General features: G+C 37.4%; 1 protein-coding gene, 1 long non-coding RNA gene and 1 other non-coding gene across 4 annotated transcripts; 2 read left to right on the plus strand and 1 right to left on the minus strand.

The window, feature by feature from the left end:
- Nucleotides 1–5,867: 5,867 nt before the first annotated feature.
- On the minus strand, nt 5,868–10,930 carry LOC103416001 (serine/threonine-protein kinase SRK2I-like). 2 transcript variants are annotated; one of them, NM_001328806.1, is given in 9 exon segments: nt 6,094–6,375; nt 7,358–7,456; nt 7,537–7,641; nt 8,600–8,692; nt 9,116–9,208; nt 9,308–9,361; nt 9,458–9,559; nt 9,663–9,737; nt 10,339–10,515. In NM_001328806.1, coding segments are annotated over 9 exon segments (1,080 nt in total).
- A 1,079-nt stretch (nt 10,931–12,009) lies between these two features.
- Nucleotides 12,010–12,483, plus strand: LOC108173766 (uncharacterized). The gene is made up of 2 exons (XR_001790484.3): nt 12,010–12,220; nt 12,340–12,483. It is a non-coding gene; the product is annotated as an uncharacterized lncRNA (long non-coding RNA).
- A 2,255-nt stretch (nt 12,484–14,738) lies between these two features.
- Nucleotides 14,739–14,811, plus strand: TRNAK-UUU (transfer RNA lysine (anticodon UUU)). The gene has a single exon. It is a non-coding gene; the product is annotated as a tRNA-Lys (tRNA).
- The last annotated feature ends 1,243 nt before the right edge of the window (nt 14,812–16,054 follow it).

Below are 16,054 nucleotides of genomic sequence, written 5' to 3' on the forward strand. Positions count from 1 at the left end.
AAGCCAATTAGGATTTAGAGACTGGGGCAACTGTCTCTTTCGGAGAAATCGGTCAAAGACACTCCAAAAAGGATTCGGCACTTAGCATTGTCCTTTTTCATCCTATTTATTTAGGCAATTGAGGGTAGGAAAGGCTTGGTCTAAGGTCGCGAGGTTTTTCCTCTCTGCTGAAGGCTTCGCCGCCAAAGAAATTGGAGACTTAGCCAAAAATGAATGGTGGCCTAGGTAAAAGCCAACTTATTGGCCAAGATGGTGGCCTTTTTCTTCGCAGTAAAAGTGTCAGTTACTTCAGCGCCCTTCTTTGGTTGGCCACCTAAAATAGATCTTGGGTGTTCGAATAAATGCAAGATATGATAAAATTGAAGTATAAAAGTAGTACGACAAACCATCTTTCTGTTTCGGTAATTTTTTTAGGTCGGCTCCGTAAAATGCAAGCTGGAGTTTCTTCAACATCTACCTTGAAAAGCTCTTCAATGTATTGATCCCACCATTAAGTGAAGAATGAGATAACGCCAGCAGAGGGAGAATGCAACCTAAGTTTGAATTAAGAACATCGAAATATGAACTTGGCTTGCGCCGATTCATAGTCCTTCATTGATTATGCCTCTTACCTTTCTAGACTCAAGCGAGTATACGAGGAGTGAAGAGGATATGCCAAGCTTGATGATTGCTAAATTCAAGAAATTTGAATGGTAAACCTCATAACATGACCATCGAAGCTCACAGCCAAACGTGAAGTTGAAGACCAACAAGAATTAACCATATTTGACCTAAAGATCGTTGCCTGTTTGTTGGTCCTAATTAGTGGTAAAGAGATGGAGAAGGATAGGATAAGGCCTTCGGCAGAATACCAGGAACTTCTCCTCAGAAAGATATATGAGTTGGAAGAAATGCCGAAAGATATCTTTCGCCGACTGGAGAGGCGCTAGTTAAAACCCCACTACCTCATCTTCCTTGAACGGGAGGCAACTTGGCCTGAATGGCATAAAGTATGCTTGTAACCATAACTAAAAGATCCATAGATGATCGTGTTGATGGGGCTCCATCTCGTTGATGGTGATGTCAAAAAGACATTGTTTAAGGTTGGCGATAATGGAAGGGTTGAGGGTAAGAACTTGACCGCTTACCAGTTCTTCGGCTAGAGGCATATTCTCGATAAGGCACTTGTTAGATTTTGAGCATAAGACAAATTTGTTGAACAGTAGAAAAGAAATGCTTCATGCTCCCCTCGCTAAATTGGTTCATCGTCCTTGCCAACAAAGTTATTGATGAGGGTGTTGTAGTTGAGGAAAATTTTCACCAGTTTAGCGATGTCCTCTTTCGACCATGCCTTCTTGTTATCTTTCAACTTCAAGACTTCGGCCGCTCTCTCCTCGAAGATGGCCTGAAGTTCCACCTCATACTGGAATGTTAGCAACATGACATCAATTAGGGAGCCCGTTGGAAAAGTACTGAGTGCGGTTTTATCCAGCACGGTCGAGCTCATAGGGCCAAGGGGTAGGGCCATCATATTGGTGGCTAGGCACTAGAAACCTAAAGCCGCCTTTAGCAGTTTTCGGTCCATGCTAATCTTGACAGTTGAGATCTTAATGGTGTTGAAGAGCCTCAAACCCTTCCAATCTGGGCTCCATTAGGTTTACTCAAGTGGCCCAAGCTATTGGAGCCGACAGCTAGGCAACTTAGGGTATGGCAGCTTTCCATTTTGCCCATTCGGGACCTTTTAGAAGTGGCTCCAGTAGATTTTCCATTATCAACTTAGTGATGGTTTCTGGGACCGATTCCTTGAACAATGGTCCAAGAATTTGGTGTTTCAGCTCTTCTTCATCAAGGTATCTAAAGAGCTTGACAATTTGGCGCTCAACTGTATTCTGGATGGACTAGAACTCGCATGTCAGTAGGTAAATTCTTGCAGGTTTGAGGCTATTATTAAAGGTTGAAAGAGATTTGAGAAGGAGATGAGCTTATCGGATTCGGTTTTCTGGAAGTTTGAAAGCTTGAATGAAAATGTGTAGAGTTTTTGGAAACTTTTTGAAAGCACAAAGAAGCAGGGGTGTTTTTGGGCTTTTATAGGCAAGATAAGTGGGAGGTTAAGGGTTTTGATTCTGGAAAATTGAGAAAATCTCGGAGAAATCCCCTAATCATCACAATTTTTTTAATTAGAAACATCTGGGCCGCCTTCACGGCTCTCCATTATGCACGAAATTGACATGTCTTGGCTTTCGAGGCTCATCCATCAAAAGGGACGTTTCGACGACGTACGCGTCTAAAGCATGCGGCGCATAGAATGGCCGAAGACAGAAAAGGCACTGGGAGAACTTGACGCATGGCAATATATGAATCAAACAAGTTTATGGTTACCATAACGTCAATTGTTTCAAATGTATGGATAGCTAAATTGTTTCTAAATGTAATGAAATTTTCTGAAAAAAAAAATCTTTAGATGATTGTAAAAGGACAAGACAAGTCAAATATGATGTTTGTATGATTAAATAATGTTACATAGGAACTAGGTATTACTCACAAAAATAAGAAGATAAAATTTCAACCGAAACGCGTATCGTAGTCAAACTTAGAGCGCATTTACGTAAGGATAATGGGAATAAAAAAAACGGAATTGAATTCCAATTACAGATTACATCAGTGTTTACTAAGGTGAGAGGAATCAAAAATCGTGTGGGACCCAAATGAATTCCGAAATCACACTCTGAAATTTCCCGGAGTCGGATTCTCTAGTAATAGGTGGTAATTGAATTCCTTGAATTGGTGTCCTGGAATTAGACTTTTGTTCCTAAATTGCCCTCTCAATTCATCTTCTGCAAATCCACCCAAATTGGGAGGTGGCAGGGATGGTGGGAGGACATGTGAATATGGGAGGCAATGGGAGGATCTGTGAATATGCGAGGTTGTGGTGGCTGGGGAAAAAGAGGATATGGAGGATTGGGGGAGCGTGGAGGACCTGTGAGTATGATGGGTGGTGGAAAGGGTTGTGCGGGCTGGGAAAGGAAAAGGCAGCAAGGATGAAACGGAGAGGCGTGGGACTGCTCTGGAAGTCGGTGAAGAAAAGATGGGAATGAGAGGATAGGATGGAGAAACGATAAGTTTATAAAGATAAATTTAATTTTATATAGATAACCTTACTTTTCAATAATTATAGAATAAAAATAATTTATTTTCAACAAGGACAATTTAGTAATCAAGCTAGTTTTAATTGTGATTTCAGCGAACTAGTAAACAATATATATGGAACCAATATCGTTTGTATTCAGATTCCAATTTAGTTTAGTAAACAACTTTAACAGGATTCTAATTATGTTTCCTCCTCAATCCAATTCATCCTCAATCCAATTCCCCTCAATTTGATTACTAATTAGTAAACGAGCCCTTAGTGTAAAAACGCGTACCCTCAATTTGGATGGAACAATTTCGCTTAAACCTAATGGGATGCAAGGATAAAAGTTCAAACCTAAACCCCAATTCCATAAACTTTTTCTTTCCTGGAGTTAGGTTTCTTGACCAGTCAACTAGCCGGAAAAAGTTCGACCGACCTTCTGCGAACTTACCTAGTAAACGTCCACCTCAACTAGCTGGAAAGTTCGAGCGACCTTCTGCGAGCTTCCATAGTAAATGTCCACCGACCTCAGCTCGGTTAATTGTAATAAACTACATATAAAAAAGATGCCCGCATGCTAAAGAGAACCTGTGAAAAGAGACAAGAAACACAACGTAATTTCTTCTCTATCGAAGAAGAAGCAGGAACATACATTATTCATCAAGAATTAAGCAATCATGGTCAATGCAGTGGAGACTCTGGTCGGGGGTGTTTCAGGAGCAGCGTTTGGACCGATAATTGATGGCATTACGAAGACGATACTGAATGCTGCCGAGTTTGCGACCTCCCACACAAACGTCAAGTCCACGCTAGAGGCTTTGCAGTCATTGCCGCAACAAAAGGCAGTGCAGAACACCACGTTGCTTGTCCCGGATGAGGAACTAAAACATCTTAAAGAAAAAATGGAGGCGGGCTTAAACCGTGTTCAAGAGTTATCGGAGGAGAGTGTGTGGAACTACTGCATGAGGCCTTTTTACACCATGGAGCTTATAGTCTCTTAAAAGGCTGCTAGAGTTACTCCAGATGCAGAGAATACTGGATGTCAAGGAAATCTTGGTTTAAGTCAATGATTGCAAAACCGATATCAAAGAGATCTCGATTCAACTCGATGATTGCAAAACCGGTATTGTCACGGGGATCTCGGCTTGGACAGACAAAACCACCGACCAACTTGTTCAAGTGGCAAGCAATGGGAAGGAGACCTTGCATTTGGCAAAGAAGATTCGACCGATTTGAACGACTGGTCCTAGTGGTTTTGCACCAATCAGTGAGAAAGGTAATCCTTGTGATAAATTTTTTTTTTTTGGCTAACTTGTGATAAATTATTTAAGTAAAACTATACATTATTTTGATATTCTAAAAAATTCACACATTCTAAACTTTCTATATTTAAAAAGATAAATAAACTTAGGAGGCTACACAATAAGTTTTTTGAAATGTCAATAATAGGCAATAGCACTTTTCTTAGGAAACCTCAATTATTGAAAAGATTGAAATTTAATTAAAATCTAATGTTAAATTACATATTGATTCTAGAACTTTGATGTGTACTTTATTTCAAATTCAGATTCAGTTTTTGTTTAAAATTTAATGTGTATAATACTCAGCTACTTAGTATTACGGTCTAGTAGTAATCTTCCTCATTTGTAAGTGAGAGATCTTAGGTTCGATTATCGTCAACCACATTATTATACATGGCAATGCTCCCCACCACCCTTTGGATAGATACTATCGTTTGTTCAACAATAAAAATGTGTATAACACTCAATGCCCCTCATAAATTCTTTTTTGTTTTAAAATTAATGTGTATAATATTTAATGTCTCTTAATAAGTATTTGAATTGTATGGTGGGATCGGATGTGGGGAGCCGCTGGCAAAAACCGTATATTGGATATGGGGTTTGAGGAACTAAGGAGGTTAAGGATAGAAGTGGAGGAGGGTACAGAGGTCGTTCGCAAGTGCTCCAATGTTGTTGTGTGGACCGACTACAAAGAGGTTAGATACGCCAACAAACTTGATGATTTGGAGAAATCTCTTGAGGCACTCGGACTCCGTTTGAACACCAAAGGGATTTGAATCCCATGCATAGCTCAATCGATTGCAGCTGTGTTGGAAATTTATATCATAATATTTATAGATTTTTTAATCTTTAATTTCAAATATTTGAATGAAAAATTGTTGTAACCGTAAATTGGTTGATTGAATAGGTTATGCAACTTTTCTAATGGAATAGAATTAAAGGGATCAATGCATTCCTTGGTAAACGGTATGATCTAATGGATGAATGTTTTCATCTCTTGATCAACCAGTATCTTAGGTTTTATATAAACTCACGTTAGTATAGCCGTGATATAAGAGAAGAATTAAAAAGAGTAGAGTTTTCTTTTGTGTCCTTTATTGTTGAATTTCAAGTCGTATCTTGAGAGTACGAAATATATTAGGTTTGCCAGAGTCCGAAGATTGAAGTGTTTTGACTTCGGATTATAGATTGTTGAATCTTAGGAGACGGACACCTACCGAAGTACAAATACAAGAGTATACGTCTTTCCGATCAACTTTCCTTTTTGTTATTCTGCTTTGCATTTGAACCAACCCGGCGCTGGAAAATATAATGAGGAGTACTCAAGAGATTCGATTTAATTCGGGATTTGATTTGATTCAATTATGTGATTCTTTGCGTCTCTTTTCCCACATTTCCCTAATCAATCCTAAGACCATGTAATTTTGTAAATCTAGCTATTGCTTTCTCCGGAGCAATGGCTATAAAATATACAACTACTTCTATAAAACATATGAGAGTAACTACAACCTCCGAGGAGAGTATATGAGATAATGTAGCATACAGAGCCTTCAATCCCCCTATCTGGTTTTCTATGCTAATAATCTATCACACACACTATTGTACACTCTCTTTGTTTTTACTAGTTTTTCACCGACACTAAAAACTCTTTCCCACTAACAAGTACCACATCACCTACAGCAATTAAATTGCGTATACTATTTCCCCGCTGCTATCAACATCAAGTTCAGACTCTGAGTCCAAGTCATCCATATCATCGTCCATGTCAAGGTTGTCCATCATGTACGAGCCCAGACCAAGGGTTCCCGCTGCTGGTATAGTAGCCTCCTCAATTATATGCATGATTGCGTCAAGGCTTTGCATCGGTTGATCTGGCTCTTCAAACTGGTTGCTCTCGTCCATCAAATCAGCAGGGAGATTCTTCAAGAACCACGAGTGGTTCTTTATCTCAGGAATGCTAATTCTCTGTTACACGCATGCACATCCGTAACTACCCGCACAATAAAACAAATAAAGGAAAAGAAAAAAACTAGATTCTTATGTTCTCGACAAATAGAATCCCCCAAAAGCAACAACTTTCAAATGTAACAAGTCCATTTATTCCTCCAGTTCTGGCGTTTAAGTGCTCACTAATGGGAAATTGGAGAACTGTTGAAAACTTCCATGAAAAACAAAGGGCCTCAAAAACACCCTGGAATAAAAGCAGTGACGCAACAAGAAATTCAAGGAATCGTCTAAAAAACAAGAAATTCAAGGAAGTATACAAGCAAACCCCAGCTTACACACACAAATGCCCTTTGTGAGGCTTTCCAAGGAACATCACAAGTAGTTAGATATTACCTTTCCTTTTGGAATAAGATGTTAAGGGAATAAGATTATCATACTTGGTTATACTGTAATAAGGAATCTAATTATATTGGCTGGCTCAAATTAATACAGATGGGAAAGTAGTAATTTAATTTGGCTTTCTTTCCCACAATTACCCTTCAATGTCGTCCCATTATATTGAAAGATTATAAGAGTAAGTAGCCTCAATCATATGTTCCAGGTGGTTACGGCCACTTTCCTCCTATGAATCTTATTCCAAATCGCTTTTCTGTCTTTGACCTTAAAAAAAGTATCTCAAGTCTATAAAAAGAGTATGCTATTTGAACAACTTACGTTCCCTGGTGGGCTTAACAGAAGCATTATTAACTTTTATCAATTACACAAATGCAAAGAACAAAACAAAAGGTGCGGCAACAGAAGAGGTCAAAAGAAATACATGTGTGTGTGTGTGTGCACGTGTGAACCGAGACAATTTTGAAAACCACAAGCACCCAAGTTCTTTTTCTTTTTTGGAAAAAAAAAAAAAAAAAAAAAAAAGAGCCAAATAAAGTGCAACATATATCTCAAGCAGGATCTGTGTAGAAGAAAAAACGAGAGTTCAGAGGAAAAATAAACTAACCGCAGCAGGATCTGGGACAAAAATTCTCGATATCAGCTCTAGACATTCATGAGATATTTGAACAGTATCTGGAATGGAATACTGGACGCTGAGTATCCTCTGCAGGAAGATAATAACAATCCCGAGTGAGGCAATTTACGTTAACAAATTTTATGTTGTGCTAAGGCGAAATGACATACTTGTATAGTCCTCCGGAAATCTTTCGGTTCATCAGGATCCTCAAAAGGATATGCTCCCACCAGCATCACATATAAGGTTACCCCACATGACCATACATCTGCAATCTGACGTTGTAACACACTTTCAACATACAAACTTCTCAATTCAATAAACAGGATTACATTATTTGAAACTAATAAAAACTTCAACTTCATGATATAGAAAGGAAAGACAAAAGCGGTTTAAAAAATATTAAATGCAAAAAAAAGTGTTTGTATGTCTGGTTTCATGCTCCAAGTCCAGAAATGAGCTGTAAAGCCAATACAGATAAAATTAGCTGATGCATATAAGCAGGCCTAAAATGAAGTTAGCTGATACATATAGGCAGGCATAAAGTGAAGTCAGTACCTATCGCACGCTTTATCTCTAAAGGCATAAAAGCAAAAAATGAAAACTCATGAATAATTATCCAACATGAAGAGATAATGAATCCCAACTATGTCATTTACTTGTCATAGAAAATAAATGGACTTTAACATCCACATGCAACATAACAATAGTAAATCTCTGGCTGTCAAGTGCAGTTACACCCTTTGATTCTTGAGAACTATCAGTTCACGGAAAAAGAATTAAGTTTAGGAACTTAGGGCTACAAGGTAATTGCTCTTTTTTCTTTTATTTTTTTGGTCAAGCATATGTTTAGCTGCAGTTCAAACTTGAAGAGCCAGCAAAAGTATTTCATATTTTGAATTGACCATGAACTTATTCATTGTGCTAAAATGTTATTTGGAATTCAAATGCAAAGCTTGAATGGTGAGAGAATATAATAGACAGAGAAATCTGAGGGGATTTTCAAATTACACTTTATCAAAGTTCAAACAACTTTGTTGGGAAAGCGTAGAAAGTACTAGCCAATAACATTTGCTATAATTCAGCTTCATGAAATACTCCAGAACAGAATGCTAACCAATTATTAAACAAAACTTCTTGGTCCAAACAATCAGGGATATCCATATTCAGTAAATTAAAACCAATGGCATCATAATTTGATAAATGATTAACCACACTAAGGAATTCTTATACCTTTCCGTCATATTCTTGCCTCAATAATACTTCTGGAGCAATGTATGCAGGAGTTCCCACAGTAGATTTTGGTTGTGAATGAAGCACTGAAGACTGACAAATAACCACAATCAGATATAAAACGTTACGCCCCAATATAGCATACAATGAACTTAAAATAAATTGACCCTTGACCATTCATACAGGTATCTGAGCAGAGTCAGAGGACCAATACCTTACTACCAACTAGGCTACATAACTATTCTAAAAACCATATCATTGATGAAATTGTTCTTAACTTGAGAAACCAAATCCTTCTTAAATTATCTATAAACAAGTCTCTAAAACAAAAACCTTGGGTCTTGGGTCAAACTCGCCTAAGATCAAGTCAAAATTCAAGAAAACAGATATGCAACAGTCTTAGAACAAAAGCTCTAGATCAGAAGTTCATGTCAAGTTAGCCTTCCTTTATTTTAATTAATGATATGAACACAAACACATAAGCTGAATAAGCAAGAAAGCGAACATTACTAGTACCTTTGAGTACCCAAAATCACATATTTTCAAACGAGGAGCTTGACTGCCATCCAATAAAGTGTTCTCCAACTTCAAATCTCGGTGACATACTTGCTTCAACAGGGAAAGTAGTAATTCAAATAAATTATCTAGTCCGCATCCAGGAAAAATACATGAAGTCTTAAAAAGGTCAAAAAAGAAAGACTTGAATACCATAGCATGGCAATAACTAACTCCAGATATAAGTTGTTGAAAAAAGAAGCGGGCCTGGACCAAAAATGGAAAACACATCTTCAGCATGTAAAGTAAAGCAGTAAAAGAAGCCGAAAGATCGGGAGGAACTATAGAGATTGAAATGAGGACCTCATCCTCACTGAACCGCCCTGCATTGTGTATTCGCTCAAACATTTCTCCTCCAGAAGCATATTCCATCACAATGGCCAGATGGGTAGGAGTAAGAATGACCTATATGCATAGTAAAATCCAGAGTAGATTAGCAACCAATTAGCCTAACATCACTAGGAAGACGGAAATTCAAATCTTATCGTCAACACAAGGCTAAACTAACCTCCTTGAATCTGATGATGTTCGGGTGCCTCAAAGACCTATGATTTATTATCTCTCTTCGAACATTTTCATCAATCTACAACACCGAAAACCACGGTAAGAAACAGATGCTCCAAAATCTCACCACTCAATCATCACCAAAAGAGCTATAAATCATTAGAAGCAAACTTGCAAGTTTAATCACACTAAAAAATTCAATATCTTTTTTAACCCAACTCTCCATGCTTTACAACAACAACAACAACAACAACAAAGCCTTTTCCCACTAAGTGGGGTCGGCTATATGAATCCTAGAACGCCATTGCGCTCGGTTTTGTGTCATGTCCTCCGTTAGATCCAAGTACTCTAAGTCTTCGGCTATATGAATCCTACAACACCAACAACAACTCTCCATGCTTTAATTTGAATTAATCAAAATACCATCTTTTCCTTTCAAACACTTAATAATCATTCATTAATTAATGCTAACAACATCAATTACAAGATTAGATTACGAAATTTAGAAACGAAAAACTTGAAAAAAAAATATGGTAAAACAGCGGCAAAAATTTATCAAAATCGATCAAATTACTAAATTTTGAAACTAAAAACTTGAAATAGCTATCCCATATTTCCATAAATGGATGATTTAAAAAAATATACAAAAATAAAATAAAAAACTGAATTCCAAAACTGACCTTGTTGCCGCGCTCGATGTACTTGACGGCGACGAGCTCCCTGGTCTGCCTGTCCGTCATCAGCCTGGCGACCCCGAAGTTTCCGGACCCGATATCTCGGACGAAATCATACCGGTCGCTGTCGTGCATGATAGGCATATCCATGGCCGGCCCAACCGTCATTGCCTGCCGATCCATTTCGATGAAATCACCAGTTTGCCCCTCGACCAGAGCCGGTCACATTAGAGAGCGAAGAATCGGGAGAGTAAACGGCGTCGTTATCAGCTTCAGATTCTAGTTAACCGCAATCAACAGCTGAACTCAGCGAGCAGATCGGTGGCTCAGTTCAATAAGATCCGTCGCAATACGGCGGAGGCGTCGTCGAGTGAATTTTCCGGTCGACGGTGAATTGCTGTCTGAGGAAACAGTGAAGGATGACTTGGGAGCGAGGGAAAGGGAGTTGGAGATGAGATAAGAAGGTGAATGGGACAAGGAGAAGTGGCGTCGTTTTGGTGGGTGAAGTGATACAGGCTTCTTAGATACGACGCCGGTTTGAGGGTGGAGGTTGCTTAGTTGCTTTCCTAGCCGCATGGGTTCCCTCACTTTCCTGGCGGCTGGTTGGTTGGGTTGCTCGTCTACTTTTGTCGATTGTGATTGGCTCCGGCTTCGGCTGAATGACCAAAATGCCCATGTTTCGGATAACTCTGCTGCCGGTGAAGATCCGATGCTTCGCGGCACGGGTTAAGAAAAGTTTGGACAGAGATCGAACGGCGGGTTTTTGGTCGTGGGTCTAGAGAGAGTCAATCAAGTGAAAGGGGTGAGTAATCGTGTGAAAGCACGCCAATCATATTGAAAGAGTGGAGGATATTCGGTGGAGTCTAAGATACCAACTGATCACAAAACGATCAGACACTAAAAGAGATGCAAGGTGGGTTACTAATAAACTCTTACATTCGTATTACAGTTTAGTTATATATTTTCGTACAAGTAATGTTAAATTTGATTTTACATGCGAAACATTTTGAATTGTTCAAATCAGTCAAATAAAACAAGCTTCAGTATTTTGAATCATATTATTAGAACTACAATTAGTTTGGTTTGATTTAGTTTAGCCTATTTTAAAACCGTCTAAATCAAACCAAATTGTCGAAGTTTTTTTTTTTTTAATATTTTCTTATGGGTTATTGTTGCTTTGTTATATCATTTGCATTCACACTTTTATTATCAATTTTGATTATCAAATATTAAATACTAAAATCTTTAATATAAAGAATTTTTATTAATATCAAACTGATCACTAAATTAATTGGTTTGGTTCGATTAAGCTTCTGGCTCCTAACTCGAATCAATCTAAATGATGTTGATTGAGGGCTAAACCAAATCAATTTGAATGACTTTACATTAGATCAATATGTTGTGTAGCCTAATCTACCCAAACCGGACACCCTCCCCAGCTTCAGGGGCGGAGGGACCATAGGACCACAGTAGTCCTAAGCCCATCCTGCTTTTGTTTATAACTAAAAATTAGTACTACTTATTATTTTATTATTTTCAGTTAAATCATTCCTATTTCCTAAACAAACTATCCGGCCCTCTTTAAATATTTTAAAAATATCCGGCCCTCTTTAAATAACCCTAAAGCCTACCTATAACCTATTCCAACTTCCAACACTTCATCTTCCATTCATTTTTCCAATACTAAAAATTAGTATTTTATTATTCTCTAATTCTAGCCGACTGTTGCTCTGCTGCTAGTTTGAAAAAAATAGTCAGAACACTGCTTCTCTCAGTCTGATCCCTCCCGTGGTACACAAGCCGTACACTGCTTCTCTCATCTATAGCATGTCACAGTCTTCAACCAGTCTATCAATCTATCAGTCTTCAATTTCCATGATCCTCAAGAGTATGAACTTCGAATCTCCATAGTTGTCATTTTCAATATTTTTTTTACAATTTGCTAATTCATATATGTTGTCATCTACAATTGTAAATTAATTTAACAAATAATATTTTTTTTTGCAGATTAAAGAATTCAATTATTCCATCATTCCATAAAAAAGACATTGAAGTTTAGTTAATTGGTCAACAACCCAAAGTATGTATTTTACTCTCAATTCCTGTTACAATTTTTTGTTTATAAATTATGATTAAATTGATGTCTTGCAATTTCTCTTAACTATTGCCTAATTTGTTTTAGTTTGTAAAATTAGCATATATGTTCATATTTCTTTTAATTTAAAGTTAGTGAGTCTATGTTTTTTTACTTTTCAATTATGGAAAGATATTTGAAAAGAAAAACACAACCTGAGATATTAGAACCGTCTCCAAAGAGTTCAAAGAACAATAAAAGTAGTTCAAAACAAACTTGTGTGGATTCTATAGAAATTAACTCGGAAACTCTCCAATATGATCATTTTCATATATATACTATGATGTTTTGGTTAACAGTTTTGTAACTACTATCGATTTAATTTTTTTTTAATATTTGTGAGAGGCCCCTCCTAACCCGAAATCCTGGCTCCGCCACTGCCCAGCTTCCTTCATTTCCTTGTGTTTTTTACATATCTTCATGAAAATATGAAACTTGACTACAATACTTACATATATTTAATATGAACATGAATGACTCAGTATGTACATGGAGCTAGAGAGTCCAACATGAATGGCCAGCTTCGGAAATTTGTCATCTGTTGGAATCAAAGAGGAACTCGACAAAACAGTTTGGCCGCCTTGGACCATGTTTGTATTGGGATGGAACATGTTTGTAAGAAGCAAGTCTGGCGGCCTTGGACCATGGAAAATGCTCATTTCTAAAGCCGAGAGAGTGAGCGATAGACTTACTGGACAAAACACTGTACTGGCCACAATGCTTAACCGAGCCGAAATAATGTCAATACCAACTTCTGTCAACTCCCACATCTTTGTTAAACATCGCCCCAACAATCTTTGACTTCTTGTAGAATCCCGCTGTCATCAAATCGAAAGCTCAAATTTCTTATTGCCCTTAATCCACAAATTTTTTTTATTGTGATCGGAATACGAGTTCTACACCACGTGTTTTTATATAAGTAATGAAATTTTTTATTTTTTAAGTTATTAATTTTTTAACACACATATTACATCATTTATATCGTAACACATGATGTACTACTCCATATTCCAATCACACTGAAAATTCTCTCCTTAATCCAAGCAATACACAGTTGTCGAGCGCATTAATTTTGAACCAAGACCCATATGTTTGCGTACCCTCCTCTCCTAGACTAGAATGTTGGGCATAATGAAATATTAACGGACTTAATGACATGTGGTAACGTGAGACACAAATACATGATTTAGTGTGCAAGTTGGGACAAAGCAACTTTCAAGAGGAAAAGTGGGAGTGAAAAACATTTACAGAGGGTAAATGAGTAAATAAGCCGAGAATTATTTTATTGTGGTTTAATGTGAGTGAGGTTTTAATTCATTAAAACTCATGCATCCTAGAATTATTCGATTCAAGGTACCCTTATTCTGATTCAAGTTCTTATCTTTCACTTTCAAAAGGCTTTTACTTTACTTTAAGCCCTTGTCTCTGTTGATCACTTTTGGACGGTTGGCCAAGATTAAGCACTTAAGTTGAAAAAAATCCCGTAACCAAAGGGATAATCGTTTGTGGGCAATTGCAATGAGTGAGACTTTGATTTTAGTTTTATTTTTTGCTAAGATATTGAATGTTGAAAACGATATATAATAAATTATGCTGCATGCATGTGAATCCATGAAAAGTATGTATGGAGAAGGATTTACATGTCATTGTTACATTGTTATTGTATTGTCCTGCACTAGTAATACAATTATATATGTCAATTTTTTTTACTGTAACGTTTTATCATTGATACAAAAGTTAGATAGAAGTACATTTGTGCCATATAAGTTTAGAGTTTAGGGTCTTTTTTTTTTGTCAAACGATAAGATTTTGTTAGATTAGCTACCAACGGAATTGTAACCCACTCCGTCATGCAAGGGCAAAACACTTATCTACTATTGTGATAAATGGTCACTTGCTTAGAGTTTAGGTTGGCTGAATAAAAAGATCGTACCCAGTACACAAGGCTCCCGCTTTACGTAGGGTCTGTAAGAGGTTATATACATAGTGGGCTTTTCGTTTCTCATTGATTGTTACTAACTTACTAGGTGGAGACGACAACAGCCCTAGTTACACCTCTCTCTTAAGCTAGGCCCTGACTTGAAGAAATACTGCAAACACTACGCAAAGTTGAAGCCATGACAAGATGAGAACTGGGCTTCAGAGTTGAGACCGGCCAGATTGTGAATAGACCTGGATCAGAAGTCTAGGCCCAACAAACATATGCGTACTGAAGTGTAGAAGAATCTCTTCCTTGCCTTGATTCTTATATAATGGAAGATCCAACAAGGGGGCCGTCTTAGCTCAGCTGGTAGAGCGCGTGGCTTTTAACCACGTGGTCGTGGGTTCGATTCCCACAGACGGCGTATTATTCTTAGTTTTGTACTTTCATTTAATTTTTTATTTTTTTTTGCCATTTTGCCCTAGACCAAGTACGAACTAGCGGCGTACGAGTACGACTGAGAATTATTGGAGAACAAACCCCAGTGGGAAACACGTACATCAACAATTAAAAAGCATCAACACACTAGAAGAAGGGAGACAGAATTTGGAGAGAGAAAGAGAGAGAGAAATACATATATATATATATATATATATATATGCTTTTAGGGATGATGGGACGGACACATGTAACTGGCTCAGTTCGTATGCGGCGAACCGCTTCACCTGATAGATCCCTCAGTTTCCATTATCCTTTTTTATCAAGGCAGATTGTCTGCCCTCCTGTTTGGATGTCCTTCTTATTCTTTCTCTTATTTGTGTGGTCACGGTTAAGTCATATCAACATTTTATATTCTTATTACTTTTTGTCTTATTATCTCTATAAACAAATTTAATATAAAATGTTGACATGGCTTAACCGTGATCGCACAAAATAGGAGGGAATAGGAATGACACCTAAACAAGAGGGCAGACAATCTGCCTCCCTTTTTTATTCCCTTTTTCTTTTCTTTTTCAGTACACGTAGCAAGTGGCATCGTCGACGTCAATCATCAAATCAAACCACTCTGACCAAAAAGGTTCAAACATTAGGTTAATGTTTGGAATGAGGATCCTCTTTGATCATTCCAATCACATCCGTTGTATATTATGCAGCTAATTTTCATCACGTACTATTTATATTCAATTTTAAATAAAAAAAATTTGCAATGATTTTCTATCGCACAACAGATTGGAGGATCCTCGTTGTTGATTAATCAACATTTTTCTTTTGTGATTCTGCTCGTTTGATTCAGACGTTGCTTTACAATGTACGTTTTTTGTTTCGTTTTTTCATCACTAACATGCTTCAAATATTTCACACCTCGCATGACTCCTGAATTTTTTATTTGGACTCAAACGTTGCAATACATTGTCCGTTTCTTGGTTCTGTTTTTTACATTGGATTCAGACGCTACGTTGGGCTGTAAACTTAGGGGTTGTATTCAATAATATCCAAATAGATAATAACCAAGTTAATTGAGGACCGAGAGACTTAGGGGGTGTATTCAATTGAGAATTTGAGAGACGTTAATGGATTAATAAATCCATGAACTTTTATGGAGTTTAATTGATTTGTAGTGATTCCATATGAAATTTTGATTCAATTCTCTCGAAATCTCATGAGGA

Source organism: Malus domestica, chromosome 15 (assembly GCF_042453785.1).
Source record: "Malus domestica chromosome 15, GDT2T_hap1".
In the NCBI taxonomy this organism is placed as follows: Eukaryota; Viridiplantae; Streptophyta; class Magnoliopsida; order Rosales; family Rosaceae; genus Malus; species Malus domestica.